Raw genomic sequence first — 20601 nt, 5'->3', positions numbered from 1 at the left:
TGCCGCCGGACTCTGCTCTCTCGTAGTTGTTGCATTTTTCTTTGTTTCATACATTGAACAAAGAGAGCACAGTGTACCAAATCAAATTCCTTGTGTGTCAAACATACTTGGGCCATAAAGCTGATTCTGATTAACATTGTCACCTCATATTTTAATCATGCACACACACTACATAGTGTACCTGTCACCATTAAATACAGTCTTAAAGTGCTTGCGTGAAGTCAAACCACAAGACCGTAGAGTTGTGAAGATGTCCTTATAAAAGTCTCTGTGAAAACACTTTAGGAAACTGGGGGCAAGTGAGGGCACTATCAACCAGGAGATTCAGCGTTATCAGCAACTAGAGTCGGTGGCTGTCAACGACATCAGGAGAGATGTCAGAAAAAAGCTGCGTCGCTCCAGCATGAGAGTAAGTTGTCCTCTCTCTGCTCTATGCTTTATCACAGTCCTTACTCCAGAATAACATTAGTGTGTGTTTCATTCATACATGCATATATTTCTTACTTTGTTTTTGTCCCCCCTTTCCGCAAGGCGGCCTCACTAAAGGATAAGTGGGGTCTTGGCTACAAACCAAGCTACAACCGCTCTAAAAGCATCTCGGCAGCAGCAGGCCGACCACCTTTAAAAAGAATGGACAGACAGAGGTAATGTCTAGCAATAGAACGCACTCAAGTCAATCAAATTATCGAAATGACTAGAGATGGGCATAACTAATCCAGTATCAAATATTTGATGGTGAAGAGACTTGCATTTTTATTTTTTGTATGTGGAAATGTTGAGAAGACGTGTCTTATATAGATCTTCCTGTAAAAAGCAGATACGAGCAAAAAATCAAACTATGCAATGGAATAGATCCCTATACTTTATCAAACAAGGATTTGTCAAGTGATATATAGAATTATCCGTCGGTGGAGTTCCCAGACACATCGAACTATATTGCGCTCCAGATGTCGTTTTACACCACAAAACAGATGGAAAATTGGAAAAGCATGAAGGCCTACAACTTATTTGTGTGTGGCTGAGTCAGAAGTTCATATCAAGACTCTCCCGGATAAATCATGTATATTTTTTGCTCGGTAAAGGTTGCATTTCATGGTTTAACTTTGCCTCTTGTGATGACACTCCTATGTAAACAAACAGCGACTACTAGCACCCGACGACTGACACCCGTGACTGCATTTCCAAACTAACAATTACTTAATCATCACCATATTTGATTTTTGTCCTGTTGTCCTATGAACACTGACACATTTGTGTACAAAATAAACAAGAGGGGAGACGTAAAAGTACCTTTCCTAACAAAGTTTCATTCACCCTGACTTTCTGGTTTCTGTTTGTTAAAAATAAGATACAAATAATATCAAGATAACACTTCAATGGGAAATACTAAACCAGTAAAGTACAAAACCCGTTTCTACATAAGTTGGGAAATTGGGTTATATGTAAATATAAACGGAATACAATGATTTGCAAATCCTTTTCAACCCATATTCAATTGAATGCACTACAAAGACAGGATATTTGATGTTCAAACTCATAAACTTTTTTTTTTTTTTTGCAAATAATAATTAACTTAGAATTTCATGGTTGCAACACGTGCCAAAGTAGTTGGGAAAGAGCATGTTCACCACTGTGTTACATGGCCTTTCCTTTTAACAACACCCTGTAAACGTTTGAGAACTGAGGAGACACATATTTTAAGCTTCTCAGGTGGAATTCTTTCCCATTCTTGCTTGATGTACAGCTTAAGTTGTTCAACAGTCCGGTGGTCTCCGTTGTGGTATTTTAAGCTTCATAATGCACCACACATTTTCAATGGGAGACAGGTCTGGACTACAGGCAGGCCAGTCTAGTACCCGCACTCTTTTACTATGAAGCCACGTTGATGTAACATGTGGCTTGGCATTGTCTTGCTGAAATAAGCAGGGGCGTCCATGGTAACGTTGCTTGGATGGCAACATATGTTGCTCCAAAACCTGTATGTACCTTTCAGCATTAATGGTGCCTTCACAGATGTGTAAGTTACCCATGTCTTGGGCACTAATACACCCTCATTCCATCACAGATGCTGGCTTTTCAACTTCGCGCCTATAACAATCCGGATGGTTCTTTTCCTCTTTGGTCCGGAGGACACGACGTCCACAGTTTCCAAAAACAATTTGAAATGTGGACTCGTCAGACCACAGAACACTTTGCCACTTTGTATCAGTCCAACTTAGATGAGCTCAGGCCCAGCGAAGCCGACGGCGTTTCTGGGTGTTGTTGATAAACGGTTTTCGCCTTGCATAGGAGAGTTTTACTTGCACTTACAGATGTAGCGACCAACTGTAGTTACTGACAGTGGGTTTCTGAAGTGTTCCTGAGCCCATGAGGTGATATCCTTTACACACTGATGTCGCTTGTTGATGCAGTACAGCCTGAGGGATCGAAGGTCACGGGCTTAGCTGCTTACGTGCAGTGATTTCTCCAGATTCTCTGAACACTTTGATGATATTACGGACCGTAGATGGTGAAATCCCTAAATTCCGTGCAATAGCTGGTTGAGAAAGGTTTTTCTTAAACTGTTCAACAATTTGCTCACGCATTTGTTGACTAAGTGGTGACCCTCGCCCCATCCTTGTTTGCATTTCATGGAATTTACTTTTATACCCAATCATGGCACCCACCTGTTCCCAATTTGCCTGTTCACCTGTGGGATGTTCAAAATAAGTGTTTGATGAGCATTCCTCAACTTTATCAGTATTTATTGCCACCTTTCCCAACTTCTTTGTCACGTGTTGCTGGCATCAAATTCTAAAGTTAATGATTATTTGCAAAAAAAAAAAAGTTTATCAGTTTGAACATCAAATATGTTGTCTTTGTAGCATATTCAACTGAATATGGGTTGAAAATGATTTGCAAATCATTGTATTCTGTTTATATTTACATCTAACACAATTTCCCAACTCATATGGAAACGGGGTTTGTATATTAAAATATATATTAAACAAACCTGAAACGAAGTGGTCACTGCAAACTAATGCTTTCCTCGGGGGGCGGCGTAGCTCGGTTGGCAGAGCAGCCAGGCCAGCAGCTTGAGTGTTCCAGGTTCGATCCCTGCTTCCGCCATCCTAATCACTGCCGTTGTGTCGTTAGGCAAGACACTTTACCCACCTGCTCCCAGTGCCACCCACACTGGTTTAAATGTAGCCTAAAGATGCAAGTAATGGGTTTCACTATGTAAAGCGTGTTGAGTCTATAGAGAAATGCGCTACATACAGTATTTTTCGGAGTAAAAGTCGCACCGGAGTATAAGTCGCACCTGCTGAAAATGCATAATAAAGAAGGAAAAAAACATATATAAGTCGCATTTTTTTGGGAAATGTATTTGATAAAACCCAACACCAAGAATAGACATTTGAAAGAAAATTTTAAATAAATAAAGAATAGTGAACAACAGGCTGAATAAGTGTACGTTATACGACGCATAAATAACCAACTGAGAACGTGCCTGGTATGTTAACGTAACATATTATGGTAAGAGTAATTCAAATAACTATAACATATAGAACATGCTATACAGTTACCAAACAATTTGTCACTCCTAATCGCTAAATCCGATGAAATCTTATACGTCTAGTCTCTTACGTGAATGAGCTAAATAATATTATTTGATATTTTACGGTAATGTGTTAATAATTTCACACATAAGTCACTCCTGAGTATAAGTCGCACTCCCGGCCAAACTATGAAAAAAAACTGCGACTTATAGTCCGAAAAATACGGTAAATATAATTCACTTTACTTTACTCTGCTCCCTTGGACTCTAGTGCTATGTTGGAGATCCACTTTTGTCGTTGTTGTTTCCTAAAATGTTGCACTCTTACGCCCTTCTTGATTTCCTCTCAAGGAACTCTGAAGAAAGGTTTATCCTTTTCGCAATTTGAATGGTCCATACAGCCGAAAAACAATGCAAGCATAGGGCATTTTTCTTGGAGAAAGGCTAAATAGTGCCTAGTCCCCTTTGAAAACAGATGCTGCTTGCCACCAAGCATGTTTAATGAGCCGGTCAAGAGCTGGACATGTCATTTAAATCCATGAAATACTAGTCAGAGGCATGACTTATAAACTAGAATTAAGTTTTACCAACTCAGAGGCGATGCAGCAACTCACCGGCTCAGATTGTCAATAGCTACATCAGCTCGTTGCCTTTCTGTGATCACAGCGCCGCTAAAAGTAGTAACTGTGTTAGAGCTTATAATAACAATATCGCTAATAGTTTGTTAATATGCAAGTCATGACATGTAAATGGAGTACTGTTGTCAGTTTTTGGATGTTTTTTACAGGGATTTATGGGCACAATAGATGACTCCCATTAGCTGCATTTTTAGCCATGTACTAGAATGCTTAAAAAAAGAAAAAATCATCTGTGCTCTTGTCTTACATGGGGATTATGAATGATAGGCAAACATTTTTAAAAATGATGTTCCTCTTCAAATTGCTCAACTCATCTAATGTTGCAAAGGGTCACTACTAGAGATGTCCGATAATATCGACAGGCCGATATTATCGGCTGATAAATGCTTTAAAATGTAATATCGGAAATTATCGGTATCGTTTTTGGTTTTTTTTTTTTTTTTTTTTTAATTAAATCAACATAAAAAACACAAGATACACTTACAATTAGTGCACCAACCCAAAAAACCTCCCTCCTCCATTTACACTCATTCACACAAAAGGGTTGTTTCTTTCTGTTATTAATATTCTGGTTCCTATATTATATATCAATATATATCAATACAGTCTGCAAGGGATACAGTCCGTAAGCACACATAATTGTGCTTACGGTATGATTGTGCTGGTCCACTAATAGTACTAACCTTTAACAGTTAATTTTACTCATTTTCATTAATTACTAGTTTCTATGTAACTGTTTTTGTATTGTTTTACTTTCTTTTTTATTCAAGAAAATGTTTTTAATTTATTTATCTTATTTTTTTTTTTTATTTTTTTTTTTTAAAGGACCTTATCTTCACCATACCTGGTTGTCCAAATTAGGCATAATAATGTGTTAATTCCACGACTGTATATATCGGTATCGGTTGATATCGGTATCGGTAATTAAAGAGTTGGACAATATCGGAATATTGGATATCGGCAAAAAGCCATTATCGGATATCCCTAGTCACTACTATATTTTTATTGGTCGTTCATTAAAAGTGTGTAAATGTTGATGTTTGTGTGCTTTAAAATGTAAAGAGGTTATTATAATTATCCATCAAGAAAATGTTTTTGAATATGTAATATTTTTGTTGCATTATATATTCGACATTCACAGTAATTATTTGTATTAACTTGATTTGTTCGTTGACTGTCAGGTTACAGTAATGAGTAGAATGACTGCAAAGAACATGTTATTTAATGAAGCATGCACAGCTATATACTGTATATACTGTACCAATGTTGTGGAATATTTGATGATCATTATTTTTATGCCACCTGTGGCTTCCAGTTCAAAAATAGGAGATGTGGATGACTTCCCTGATGTGCGTGTGGATGCATCCTCTCCCGGACCCAGAGTCACTTTCAACATTCAAGATACGGTAACATTAACAGTGCCATTAAAGACACACCAACAACATTCTTGATACATTCATAGTTAAGTCATGTCAAGATTTGGCTGTATATTGTTGATTTAGTTTAGTCATTGCGATAATGAAGAGGGCTCTTTTTCCTTTGTCTGCCCCCCAAAGAAAAGTGTCTTATTGTGTATAAAGTGCATTAAATGTAGTGTTATCAATAAGCTACATATGTAAGATTTAAGCAGTACTCAATTACAGTAATTTGACAGATTTCAGTAGAGCTTTCCCATGACACATTTTATCCTCCGTGTCCATGTTTCAGTGGCAGTACCACACACAATTACTCAATTACTATAATAATACCTGTCTATAATGTCCTCATACAATCATTCCGAAGCTTTGAAACTACAGTGAGAAAATACTATTTTAAGAGGAGGTTTTCTATTTTTTAAAATAAATTATGAAAGTGCCGTTTTTTTTATTCTTCTTCTTTTCAATTAACATTGATAATCAGGCATTGGAGTCCGCAATCACACCTGTCAGTCCAGGAGATGTGTTCAAGGTACAGGTATATGCTAAAAATCACACTTTTACTAATAATGACCTTAAGCTCACCAAATAATACATTGCTTTTGTGTCCTTCTTTTTTCTGTGATTATCCTGTTGATTCTGCTAGGATTTTTAAAATCCAAATAGGATGATGTAATACTGGCTTTAGCTAACAATGCATTCATGAAACAGTAACACGAGTGCTGATTTTGTAAGTGTACCCCATTACAAAGATGTGACCAAACCATCATTTTCATGATAGGTATATACATTTAAAAAAATTAAATACAATAAATAATTTGCATTCGATTGAATGACATAAGCACAGTTGTACCTTAACTTGCGAGTATTTTGGTATGCAAGCAGTTTAGCTGCTTTTTGTTATACTTAAAATAGCGAGCATAATTAAAATTTTGAGCCTCCACGCCGCTAGATGGCGTAGCTAATGCCGCAGTGAATGCCGTAAGAACCACCCAAAAACATCCGATCTTACTTGCTCCCATTATAACTAGAGATCGAAATAACTTTATTTTCCAACTATTGAATACCTAACCTTTAGCAGCGGTCCAGCTTCCACAGCCTTGCAACCGACATCCTCCTCCTCCTGAGGCTTGCTCTTCCACTCACAGCTCGGCTTTCTGCGCACGCCTGAAACAGCTTTGGCTGTCCCGGGCGTTTGTCCCTCCACCCCTTTACTAACTGGTGCGGTACTGTCCGGTCCTACTGCTGCCCATCCTCGTGTGATAATAACCCTCACAGCACATTGCCTTAAAAGCGTCCTCTTATCTCCCTCAGTTTTTTGAACAACTTAACGTGTGGGTGTGCGTACATGTTGTCATTACTAAATGTTTTACCTTGTTCGGTTAACTTTGTGCTGTCATATGCTAATAATATTTGATGTACAATTTTGATAAGTCAATTGAAAATGTATTACGTTTTGCTGGAGATCCTCTTCCAACATGCAACCATGCTTTTGTTTGCTGCACGAGATATAGTGTTTTTTCCCCCTTCTTCGTCTGTTTGGATCGTTTTCTTCATTTGGGCCCCCCTGTAGTATCGTGATCCAATTGAAAAAAGTATTAACTATTCATGTCTTTGAAAAGGGGTAAACTAAAAATCAGTAATGTAACTTATTTGTTAATGTTAGTTTGATTCATTCTTGCAGCATAGAACCATCTTTGTATTCACTTGATTTATTCATGGACCAAATTATAATTGCTGCTCCACACTCAGTGTGCACTGGGCAGGATATAAATGTGTGCCTGCCGCTTTTTTGATTTGGGTTATTCTGGTACAATAAAAAAAATTCAAATGGACATTTCAGAGTCCACACGTTGTCATCCTGTCTTGGAACTTTTTAAAGATCCAAATTGCCTTTTCTAAAAAATTACATTTCTAACAGTATTTATGCATGGTCTACATGCCTTTTTTCATGCCCAAATATTCATGCAAAAAACTAGTATTTTTTTTATAGGGAACAGATATGTGTCTCATCATAGTATATTGGTTTTTGTATTTTATTAATCCCTGACAGTTTGTAGGTTTCAGCTCTCTTTTAACCAGTTTTTTGCTTCAAAAGGGAACTGCACTTTTTTTAAAAAATGCATTCTATCTTGTAAATAAAAGTCAGCTTAGCGGAGCCAATGGGAGGCCCTCTAGTCCGCCCCATGAAAACAATAAATAGCCATCCAGAAACCACCAGCAATACTAATTTACATTTTGTGCCTTGAATATATTGTGGTGAAAGTATTAGTGATACTGTTATTATAAGCGCTAACGCAGACAAACCATTATAGCAGCGCCATGATCACAAGCTTGTGTGCCTATAACGACATCATCGAGTGGTAAGCTGCTTCCTCCCTATCTTAATTGTGGAAGTTTATTGTAGATCATAAATCATGCCTCTCACCTGGATAGTAGAAGGATTAGGTTGGTGCACTTTGACAGCCAATTTAGATCCGGTAATGGTGAGAACGACATAAATATACGCTTGGTTACACCCACCTTTTCTTTGCGAAGAATAGGAGTCATTCTTCATCTAACGGGACTATAACAAGATTCTATCAATTCTAATGACCGTAGACATTGTACAGTAAGTGATGTTTTATCATGTTTGTTGGCTCTCATGAAGTCTGCAGTAAGTAATAATCAGTGATGGGGTTTTTTTAAGTGAAGGTTGTGATGCATTTCTTAAATTAATGCTTAAAATGAGCAAAATACGTAACTATTACATGTTATTATAAATGTGCTTTTACTACATTACATATATACTTACGGCATGTATATATAAACTTAATGGAGGTGTTTGGAGGGTTTTAGGGCTTTTATGGGCAGAATAGAGCAACCCCCATAGCTCCATTGTAAGCAGACTTTTGATCGCATATATGTACTATTTAGAATGCATAAAAGAAAAAAAAACATATGTGTTCTTGTATTACATAAAAATTGTGAATGATAGGCAAAATTCCCAAAAAAGTACAGTTCCCCTTTCGGGCAATTTAGTTGCTCAGTATTGACAATAATATATGTTCACACATTTATCTCAGTTTGTTTTTGTTTTAAAAAAAGATAAAAATAAACATTGCCAGTTGATATAACACTCAAAGTCTGTAATATTGCAACACTTATGTTTGGTGGTGTGGTAACGCTTTTAAATCACGGTTTTGCCATTGTTTGGAACTATGCTTGTTTCCATGTTATGCATTTTCTCTGGTTGGGGTGTCACTGTCATGCCATCCTCATCTCCTTCACTATCTCTGCAATGCATGATCTCTGAGAACCCTTGCAAGATGGTAGTATTCTGTTTTATCAATTGAATTACATTATAATTGCCAAATAACAGAACACTATCTCCCTCATGGTTAAAATTCCTTGTAGTGTTGGGTATCATTTGTAATGTTTTATCAATAAACGTTTTCTGTTATTAATAAAGAGAGAACAAAAATACCTTGCAATTATCACACCCATCAACCGTCTTTTTTTAATCTAAATTGAATTAATCAAACATACCCTGGGCTGTCCCAGTAAACAAAATGGCAACTAAATAAGAAGGATTATTTTATGATTAAATAAAAACCAGTAATGCACTTTAGTTACCTCTACTCTCGCTAATAAAACAGACGAGTGATTCACACTAACGTCAACAGTGTTTATGGCATCCTAGTGCTTCGACAAAGGCTGAAATTTTCACCAGGTACGAGTCATCTTTTACTTAAAAAACAACAACTATTTGCTGCACACAAGAATCTTTTACATACATTTAAAAAAGACATTATGAACGCAATTAATCTAATAATCGTGGATAGTTACCCGAAAGGCGGTGGCAGGTGTGCTCGGTGGCGAATTCCGCTTTAAAATACACACAGACGGGACTATAGATAAAAACAAGATAATTTGCATAAATTGCAGCAACGAATTATCTTATCATTGAAGCAGAGTAAGTTTAAAATACCAAATAAAAGACAAATATGTTGCCGCTAGCAAGAACACTGCTAGTTCTTAATGCTACTGTGCATCAATAAGAAGCAGTGGACAAACAAGGCTGGTGGAGTATACCTGCGGCAATGTTGTCAACTAAAGTACCACACATAAGCTTTTGTAGCAGTTGTGATTAACCGTAATTAATCTAAATTCACTAGTGTTAATAATCTGATTTAAAATAAAATAAACAATTGTTTGCAGTTCCATAAATCAAATTTCAATTGCTATTTTATTCCTACATGTTGGAGTGCAACACATTCATTTACAAGTGCAACAACATCATCTAAAATAAACAGTACAGGAGGCCCTTTCTCCCCACTTAGTTAAAGAGGTTCCATTGTAATTTTTCCAACTGGACCCTGAAATTAAACTAATTAATGATAAGCATTTTTTTAGTTAATTTAATAAGATTGTGCTTTAATAAGCACAATCGAAATTGTATTTATAAATGCATTACTCTTGGATACCCAACCCTTAATCCTGTGTTCCAACATATCTGTCCTCAACTGAGTTTGACATTCTGATCTTTTGTAAAGTTTCCTGAAGAGTCAGAGATGGACCTTTTATCAGTCACCATTGACGAGCCATCCCATCCTCATCAACATCACCATCGTCATTCTTCATCTACTCTTGGAGACCAGTGCTCAGTGTTCAGTGCTCCTTGCACCCCTGCTGTCATCTCACCCACAATTCCCTTCCAGCACGATGAGATGCGGCGAGATGACCTATCCTCGTCTTCCTCTGAAGATTCAGAAAAGGAAGATGAGTTTGAACGTGAGAGACCCCTGAGCTATCGAAGACCTTTGTAGGTTTTGTCTTTTACATTATTTGCAGCAATGTTCATCTTCTGACATTATGATGCTTTGAACTGTGCTCAATCTTTGTCATAACAATTGCCATATTTACCCGAATATAGGAAGACCCTGAATGTGAGACGATCCAAGGCTTGTTTTTAAAAGAAGAAAAAATATGTTAAATACAGACTAGAAGATACAGTACAGGCCAAAAGTTTGGACACACGTTCTCCTCATTCAATGCGTTTTCTTTATTTTCATGACTATTTACATTGTAGATAGTCACTGAAGGCATCAAAACTATGTGGATTTATGTTTTTAACAAAAAAAAATGTTTAATAACTGAAAACATGTTTTACTTCCTACTTTCTTCAAAATAGCCACCCTTTGCTCTGATTACAAAAAAAGGTGAAATAACTGAAAACATGTTTTACTTCCTAGTTTCTTCAAAATAGCCACCCTTTGCTCTGATTACTTTTTCGTACACTTTTGGCATTCTTTCGATGAGCTTCAGGAGTTAGTCACCTGAAATGGTTTTCAATTCACAGGTGTGCTTGACGCTCATTGAGAGAATGTCAAGAGTGTGCAAAGCAGTATTTAGAGCAAAGGGTGGCTATTTTGAAGAAACTAGAATATAAAACATGTTTTCAGTTATTTCACATTTTACATAACTCCACATGTGTTCATTCATAGTTTTGATGCCTTCAGTGACAATCTACAATGTAAATAGTCAAGAAAATAAAGAAAATGCATTGAATGAGGAGAAGGTGTGTCCAAACTTTTGGCCTGTACTGTATATATAAATAAAAAATAAGAATAATTTAATGTTCCTTAGTAGTTTGTTAACGCTTGCTTTATTGATCACCAGTATCATACTATTGGCATCAAAACTCCTCTTAATTCTGCATTCGCATTTCACACTGGTATTTGTGTTATCCGCCCAAAGGCCAAGCAAAAAAAAAAAGATAATGGCATAAAATAACAGCTTATGTGACTTCTACATGCTATGGTGGTGAAAGGGGAGGGATCTTCTTGCATTTCAATATTATTACAATAATGTAATAATTTCTGGTTTAGTGTATTATTCTTGTTTGTATTGAATTGTTTATTTGCTCTTTCCTTATAGCCAAGCTCCTCACAAGAAGCCATCAGGCTTTTCTGCAGTTAGTCAGTTGTTCAGCGAGCGTTGGCCAAGTACACCTGCCAGTCGGAGCTTCAGTGGCCCAACAACTGAAAGAAACATCGACTTTGAGCTCGATGTTCGTGTGGAAATAGACAGCGGGAAGTGTGTTCTACATCCCAGTACTCAGCAGCCTGAGCATGAGGATGTTTCATTCAAAAGGTGCAGTAAAAATCATATTTTACAGCCTTGTCTTTGTACACAGGGTTAATAAAATTGCAAACTAACATTTTGATTTAAATCTTTAAACTTTTTAAAGTCTTGAGCGTTAAGGTTCCTACTGCAACACCGTATAATATTGACAAGTCCATAGGAGTATTGCAATAGGGTTTAGATAACCAAACAGAAAACTGTCTTTTATTTATTTTGATGTTTTGCTCCTTTGGTCTTTGTGGGGTTTTTCAGGAGCTGTGATCGCAGCCTTAGAAGTCTAGACCAAGAATCTCCCCCCAAGAAGAAAAAATTGCAGCCCACGTACACATCCACTACCCATCTCCTAGCTGGAAAGAAATGTCCCTCTTCCCTGCAGACTAAATCCAATGATCTCGAGACCACAGTTTTCTACATTCCAGGCGTGGATGTAAAGGTCAGCTTCTCCATCAGCAATCCAAATTGTGCACTGTTTGTAATAAATGTTTTCGCTTTGAATTATTAATTCTCCTTTGTCCCCCGATTCCAGTTGCACTATAACTCCAAGACCCTTAAGACTGAGTCGCCAAATGCCTCGCGTGGATCCTCTCTCCCGCGCACTCTCTCCAAAGAGTCAAAGCTGTATGGTATGAAAGATAATGGTCTTCCCAATGCTGTCGAAAGCAAGACTAACTCACTCCTACCTCCCCTGCCCCCACCTATGTCATCAGGTATTGATTGTTCCATCATTTTGCATCAATTGCATGTCCTACCGCCATCTGTAGCCACTAACACTTAAGTGCCACGCACTGCACTTGCTGATTCATATCTACATGCGGTTCAACTGCATCGCTTGCATGCAGTCTTTTATTTTTAAACATTAATCCTTTGATCAAATGAGCTCGTGCATACAAAAATAACATTAACCAGTTTTTTTAATTAAACATGAAATGCAACTTTTTAACAAGTTTAACTCCAATATGTCCTTATAGCCAAAAGTAAGGGCAGTGGTGGGGTGAAAACGGCCAAGTTATATGCCTGGGTGGCCCTCCAGACACTGCCAGAAGAAATGGTCATCAGCCCTTGTCTGCTTGACTTCTTGGAAAAAGCACTAGAAACCATTCCGATCACGCCAGTTGAACGAGGCTATGCAGGTTTGTTTGCGAGAGGGTGATTACATCCTCCTTTGGGTCATGTGGCACATCACATTACCGTTTTTATCTTTGCGCCTACCTTTTTTTAAATTTTATTTTACAGTTGTGGCGTCCCAGGAAGAAGATATGGGACACTTTGATACAGTGGATCCACTGGAAGAATCGACCACGTCGCTGGTTTCTTCTTCTACATCAGCATATTCTTCTTTCCCTGTGGATGTGGTGGTCTATGTTAGAGTTCAGGTATTTAGAATCCATCCATCCATTTTGTACAACACACAAAATCTTTAAACCTTTTTCAATAAATATCCAACTAAATTATTATAATATATTCTAAGCTATTTCGTTGTTTTGATTCTATCAATCCTTTAATGTTCAGTGTTGATGTCAATGTTTGTGTTTTCAGCCCTCTCAGATTCGCTTTAGCTGCCTGCCAATGTCCAGAGTTGAATGTATGCTAAAACTGCCCTCCTTGGATCTGGTCTTTTCCTCTAACCGCGGTGAATTGGAGACCACAACTGGAGGTCATCCAAATGAGCCCAGCTCCTCCACTCCACCAGGGCAGCATATCCCCAAACTTCCGCCGAGTAAAGGTCTGTAGAGTTTTGTTTAATGTACAGTTAGGGATGGGTACTTTTATAGGTACCAAAAAATGTTGTCGGTACTACGGATTCACGTAAAGTCAATATACCGATGCTTTTGCTGCACTTGCTATCACGTCCGACTATGGCTGGGCGATAAAACGTTATCATTATATATATCGCACTAGACACATAATCGATGTCAATAAAAAATGCATTTGATAAAATGTTTAAAAAAAAAAGTTTCGCGGAAGAAACTGGAAGTTGCAAAGCAAGGTTGGTTGCATGAACAAAGGTACTCGCTCTCTGGTAACCTGCAAACATATATACATATAATGTATTTTTTTCCTGGTCATTATTTTCAATAGGTCATAAAAAAAATATCAATAATTATGGATAACGACCGATATAAAACACTTATAGCGTGATACTGTTTTAAGCCATATAGTCCAGCCCTACTTAAGGCTACAGACTCTGCATCTTTTCCAGCACTTGCAGGGCAAATTGGCATATTCGCAGCAGACTGCCTCTGAGTGAAAATGCAATTTCAAATGTCTATGCATACACCGCAGGAATGCCTAAAAAGAAAGGCTACACTTTTCAAAATGCGCTAACTGGATGTTAATTTACATTGCATATGCCATATAAATGCTACTAAATAGCATTAGCAATCTTACATGGTGATTTCAACACCACCAAATTTGGTAATCAAAACCACAACTAAGATGCACATTACAATCAAACACCTGGTATAAACAGTGTCAGTATCAAACAGTACAACAGCTACATTATAAAAACTTTGTAGGGCTCAAAAAAAGGCAATACTGGCACATTAAGCTTAATAGAAAAAGCTACTTCCTAGCAAAGGCACACACTGTAGCCTATAAATTACTGCCATCTAATGTCTTGATACTGCAACTGCATTTTTTTCAGATCAGTGTTAAATATAAAAAAATACAAATATTCTAATATTAAAATGATTACCATTCATTAACACATGAACAAATGTACCGTTAATTGGTGCTGTATTAATTCAAATGTGAATGTTACCTATCCTACAGTACAATTTTCTTATGCTTTGAAACAATAGACATTTGGTATTGTAAACACTGATACAACAGATGTGAAAATCAAGCACAGTGGAACCCGCTTATTTTGACACCCCCTGTGACTGGTCGACTAATGTCACGGACGTCAGTGTAATTTGCATAATCGGCCATAATTCATGTGAATGCAATTTTTATAGATACTGTGAAAAACAAAGTGAGCAAAACATGAAAGGAAAAACAAATATGTTTTGAAATACAACTATATTGACTTTCTCAGAAAGTGTTCAATAACATCTGCAGTTGCCTTTTTGAAAAAAATAACCTAAAGGGGTCGAATACTTGCGAAAAGTACTTTAGTTGACAACATTCTTTGACAGACAAGCTAGGTGCGAATGAGGTGGGTTCAAGCAGAGTTACGGTTCCATCTACCGTACTAAGTTGGAACGTCAAGCTGTAAGGTTTATGAGTATAAGCAACAGGTAGTGTCACAAATAAATTAACGTATGCAGAACTCTGCATTCTTATTCTTCTTTCGTATACCATCAGATGGCCAACTCAGTGTCATGTAGCCACGCCCTCCTCTCTGGTCCTAAGTGAAAAAGGTCGGCTTCTGAGAGTAGGCTGTGTAGGGGGTTTGCGGTGATGATGTGCTTGGCAGTCTGCTCAGGTTCGGCACACTTGCATGCTGCACTGTCTGAAAGGCCCCACTTCTTCATAGATGACTTAAAGCGTCCAAATCCAGTGCGCAGGCGGTTCAGCAGGGTCCATAGAGGACGTGGCAAGTCTTCTCCTTTTGCCCTGCCTCCTGGGTCCTAGATGTATTGTTGAATGTGGGAGGGCCCAGCTGTCTCCCATGAATGCTTCCAGGATGCTGCCAACCAGGCATCTCTGGACAGGTCCTCAGGGATCTACTGTAGCATCTCTTGTGCTGCCTTGTTGTAAGGATGGCGAGACTTCACCCTGCATTGTGGAGCCAGTTTTGTTGTGGCTTTGTGCAGGATGCGCTAGTCGTACTTTCAGGCTTTCTTTGCCAGAGAGAGATTCCCGCCAGGATTGGCAGGGAGGGCACATGGGCTGGGTTTCAGGCAACCAGTTAATATCTGGACGGCGCTGTTGTTTACAGTATCAACCTTGTTTACGTGTGGACTTCTTCTCCAGACGGGGGCGCAGTATTCAACTCCAGTTAGGACCAAGGCTTGTGTTTATATGCGTAGGGTGTCGGGGGAACTCCCCAACTCAAACCTGCCAGGCGGCAGATAAGTGAGACCCTTTCTGTTGTCTTGGCCTTTACTTCATCCAGATGTTGCTTGTAGGAATGTGTCCGGTTTAAGCGCACGCCAAGGTACTAGGGGGCGTGGTGGAAATACAGGCAGTTCTTGCTGACATGCACATCCAGTTCCCTTCTTGTTTCCTGGTTGCAGATAGAGGTAGAAAGCTGCACACTGCATTGCTTGCTTATTTAGTTGCGACTTCGGCCAGAGACATTATTGACATAGTTTTTCTCCATTTGCGCATATTTTATTTAGATTCTTCTGTTTTCATATTGTATTGTAGCGACAGAAGATGTATGTTTCTGAGTTTTAGGGAGATAGGGGTTGCGTTATAGGAGGCAGTGACTTCCTAGTTGGAGCCAGACCAATAAAGAGGAGTTGCCGAGCCAAGTTTCCTTCATTAAAGTGTGCTTTTATGTAGACGCCAATAAAAGGCTGATGTGTGCACAGTAGTGGTGGGTCAAACTATCGATGGAACAAAAGGAGTGATGTGTGTGTCACTTTAAGAAAAAACACATGACTGATGCAGTTGCTTTGTCTTTTGACAGTGAAAGGGCAAATGTGTTTATCAAAAAGCACATCTTTTGGCTCACAAGTGACAGCACATACTGACAGAAGGAGTGGCGTGCTGCATTTTACATCAGTTTTGTAGTTATCAACAAATCTTATAGTGCCATATAATATAACTTTTTTTTTGGTCCACAATTTGTCTCATTGACAAGAGTTACACATTTCATAATGGTTTCTGCACTGATTTTCTTTTAAATAAAATAATTATATCTGATAACTATTCATTGTAATTGCAGGTCAAATGTATAGACTTTTTTTTAATTTAGCAGATGGGGAATTAAATATGTGACTTGTACCCCGCCTTCAACCCGAATGCAGCTCAGATAGGCCAGCCACCCCCATGACCCTGAGAGGGACAAGCGGTAGAAAATGGATGGATGGAATTATATATAAGCGTAAATCAGGATCTTAGCCTTGATTCAATTTAATGTAAACAAACAGCAACAGGTTCTTCTGTCAAAGGCTTCATTCAGTAACCATTTTAACATTGAATATTGCTTCTACCTGTCTGCGCTGAATACAATATAGGCATTGTAAATTAATACAGCAAGTGTAAAACACTAATCTAACATCAGGCGCCTGTAGATTAACAGCAATATACCATGAGTTCTAATTATGTGCATTCCAGTTATTATTAACACAGTATAAAATAGGCATGGATGACAGTTGATGACAAAACCACATGACACATTTTCCCTTGAGTGATCATTGAAGTCTTATATTACTAATACAATTATTAACTAATTAATTAATACATTTATTTATTTATTATTAATGTTTTTTTTATATTTATTAATTTGTACTGTTTTTACTATTAATTCCTTGTAATAAATAACACTTCAAAATCTCTAAGGAATGTATGTCATTTTATAAATTTTTGTTGTGAAATTAATCAAGTCATAAAAATCGTGAAACCGTGATTATTACTCAAATTATAATTGTACAGTCAAATTACATAATCATTGCATCCCTAATTATGTGCACATTGTAATGCTGTCTAATTAGACAGTAATGGTGGAGTTAATACTACCGTATTTTTCGGAGTATAAGTCGCTCCGGAGTATAAGTCGCACCGGCCGAAAATGCATAATAAAGTAGGAAAAAAACATATATAAGTCGCACTGGAGTATAAGTCACATTTTTTGGGGAAATTTATTTGATAAAACCCAACACCAAGAATAGACATTTGAAAGGCAATTTAAAATAAATAACGAATAGTGAACAACAGGCTGAATAAGTGTACGTTATATGATGCATAAATAACCAACTGAGAACGTGCCTGGTATGTTAATGTAACATATTATGGTAAGAGTCATTCAAATAACTATAACATATAGAACATGCTATACGTTTACCAAACAATCTGTCACTCCTAATCGCTAAATCCGATGAAATCCTATACGTCTAGTCTCTTACGTGAATGAGCTAAATAATATTATTTGATATTTTACGGTAATGTGTTAGTCATTTCACACATAAGTCGCTCCTGAGTATAAGTCGCAGTTATGAAAAAAACTGCGACTTATAGTCCGAAAAATACGGTACATCACATGTCAACATAAACGGAGCAATAGTTATAGAAATTATTGTTTTGAATCTTAAATTGTATATCGACAAAAGCAATCGACCATGTACAGAATGTCGACTTAAGCGGACACTTGTGATAAAAACACAGTTAACCGGGACTTGATGAATTGTTCCACATACGTGACTTTCACTGTTGTACAGTATAGTCTCATCGTACACCATAATCATTCTAAAACTATTCAGTCAGTTCCTTCTGTGTGTTAGATTAATTTCCCCTACTGCTGATAGTGATCAGATAAAAGTAAAACTATCAAATAAAATCTATTTATTTAGGTATTGCTTTCTTCCTATCGACAGCATCTCCATTACTGGGGAGTCCCCTTGGCAGAAGCCGCCACAACAGCAGCCAGTCAGATCTGACTGGGTCACCATGTAACTCCTCAGGTCTCAGCTTCACTGCCTGCATGTCAGATTTCTCCCTGTATGTATTTCATCCCTATGGTGCTGGAAAGCAAAAATCTGCTGTCACTGGTCTACCGCCAGGCCCAAGCCCATTAGGTAATCAGAGTCTAAACTCATCCTATTTGACATTATTATACATTACGTCGCTATACTTAAAAATATAAATGACATATCATGATCTGTTTGTTTTCCATAACGTTTTTTCTGAAGGTACAGTAGATGAGGAGCCTTCGTCTGTGACAGGAAGGAAAGACTCTCTGAGTATTAACCTGGAGTTTGTTAAAGTCAGTTTGTCTAGGATGAGACGTACAGGAGGCCCCACATTTATAGAAAGCTTCATTCCTGGTAAAGGCGGAAAAATGGACACCACCCTCATCAACATCTCAGGTTTGTTGTCAGATGTGTCTGAGATTGTAGAATTAAAATTTTGTTCAAATTACAGGAAAAATATGTAAGAACCTTAACTACATTTAGGAATGTAATTACTGTATTTTGCATGAAAACACTCCGACAAACATCACATTTGGGACGGTTTAGTAGGTTAACAGTTTTAGTTGAACTGTAAAACGTACAAACTGAGAAATTTAAAAAATAAATATTGTGTGACTCACGTATAGACTTTCTGTGATTTTCTTTTTTCATAGGTTTTTCCAAAAATATAGCAGTATACAAATTGTGATTATGTTTCAATTATATCACTTGAGTAATATGTAGCCCCTGTAAATATACCATTCATAAAATGACAGCTCACTCCTATACGGTAAATGCCATGATTTTGGTAATATTGAATTAAAAATGTTAATAAATATATTTTTTTCCATTTCCCTAAGCAGTGAATCTATACATTCCAGTGTTTGTAATTTGTTTGTGTTGTTCTATTAAATGAACACATTTGATTACTTTTTAGCTGTCTGCGATATTGGTTCGGCTTCCTTCAAATATGACATGAGGAGACTGAGTGAGATCCTGGCCTTCCCCAGAGCCTGGTACCGTCGAAGTATTGCCAGGCGCCTCTTTCTTGGGGACCAGACCATAAACCTACCAGGTGACTTGTTTTCCAATCAAAACTTTTGGTCTGTGTCGAAGTCTTAAAAAATTCAGGCCAGTATATTATTGGCTCATTTCAGAGGAGTTTGATTTGGGATTGTTTTCAGATAAATACAGCGATACCTCAAATCACGAGGACCTCCAATTACAAGTAATTTGAGATACGGGCTGTCTCTCGGCTTTTTTATGCATAATTTGAGTCACGAGCCCTGCTCTCCAAACCACCAGAACTGATAATATAAGGCTGGAATATACTCTTGCGTCACATAGCTCTTCTGCTCTCTCCTAAAACCCTAATTGGCAGTGTTTTCCTGTGTGACCAATCACAACTCTTATTGACTATCTTTCTGAGAGTTTCCATTGTGTAGTAGTGGTTGTAAACTTGTAATAAAGAATGGTGACTGAAGCGATACCCACTTTAATGTTGGAGCTGGGACTAATCCTTTTTAAACAATGGTCATTTTTAATGTACACATTTCTTTGAAACCGGAAGTGAATACATTTGCGAAAGTTGGCTGTGCATCCTCTTAACGAGTTGAGGCAATCTTTGTAGTTTGGCAAAATAGTATTGTAGACATGGTCATATTTGTAAATTCCCTACATTAATTGCTCCTCGATTTGCTCAATTTTCTCAATAATGGAAGTTCTAGCTTCTTTTTTTTTTGCTTTTGCCGGGCTGAAAACCGCAAAAATTATGTAGTAACAAGCTGACTAATCACAGCTCTGCAATCTGCGTTGCCGCCAGAGGTGGGTAGAGTAGCCAGAAATTGTACTCAAGTAAGAGTACTGTTACTTTAGAGATTTATTACTCAAGTAAAAGTAAGGAGTAGTCACCCAAATATTTATTTGAGTAAAAGTAAAAAGTATGTTGTGAAAAAACTACTCAAGTACTGAGTAACTGATGAGTAACCCGTTCGTTTAAAGATGACGGCAACAAATAATGCACAAAAACATAAAAATAGCAATGAGCAAATTCAGAGCCAGGAATATCTCTTAAGCAACTAAAACTTAGACTTAGACTTCCTTTTTATTGTCATTCAAATTTGAACTTTACAGTACAGATAAGAACGAAATTTTGTTGCATTAGCTCATGGTAGTGCAGGATAAAAAAGCAATAAGGTGCAGATATAAATAAATAAATAGGTTACTGTACAGATAAATATATTGCACTTTTTCATATGCATCCGCGTTTATGGATGTATGTTATATTGTCTTTTTTATTCCGAGTTATTCCATTTTGGGGGGAG

General features: G+C 37.5%; 1 protein-coding gene across 5 annotated transcripts in view; it reads left to right on the top strand.

The window, feature by feature from the left end:
* Nucleotides 1–20601, top strand: part of kiaa1109 (KIAA1109 ortholog) — a 260969-nt gene that overhangs the window by 195332 nt on the left and 45036 nt on the right. For 3 of the 5 annotated variants that reach the window (XM_062042306.1, XM_062042308.1, XM_062042307.1), the window contains 14 exons: nt 286–409; nt 532–644; nt 5492–5582; nt 6076–6129; nt 10127–10395; nt 11511–11726; nt 11970–12150; nt 12244–12424; nt 12686–12847; nt 12951–13090; nt 13254–13440; nt 18203–18403; nt 18518–18694; nt 19215–19352. In XM_062042306.1, the coding sequence (XP_061898290.1) occupies nt 286–409; nt 532–644; nt 5492–5582; nt 6076–6129; nt 10127–10395; nt 11511–11726; nt 11970–12150; nt 12244–12424; nt 12686–12847; nt 12951–13090; nt 13254–13440; nt 18203–18403; nt 18518–18694; nt 19215–19352 (2234 nt within the window). The remainder of the gene's footprint in view (nt 1–285; nt 410–531; nt 645–5491; nt 5583–6075; nt 6130–10126; nt 10396–11510; nt 11727–11969; nt 12151–12243; nt 12425–12685; nt 12848–12950; nt 13091–13253; nt 13441–18202; nt 18404–18517; nt 18695–19214; nt 19353–20601) is intronic. The other 2 variants (XM_062042305.1, XM_062042309.1) reach the window with 2 other exon arrangements.

The sequence above is a fragment of the Entelurus aequoreus genome, linkage group LG03 (genome assembly GCF_033978785.1).
Source record: "Entelurus aequoreus isolate RoL-2023_Sb linkage group LG03, RoL_Eaeq_v1.1, whole genome shotgun sequence".
Lineage (NCBI taxonomy): Eukaryota > Metazoa > Chordata > Actinopteri > Syngnathiformes > Syngnathidae > Entelurus > Entelurus aequoreus.
Note: the sequence above shows the minus strand (reverse complement) of the source record. Positions and strands in the feature narration are given on the sequence as shown.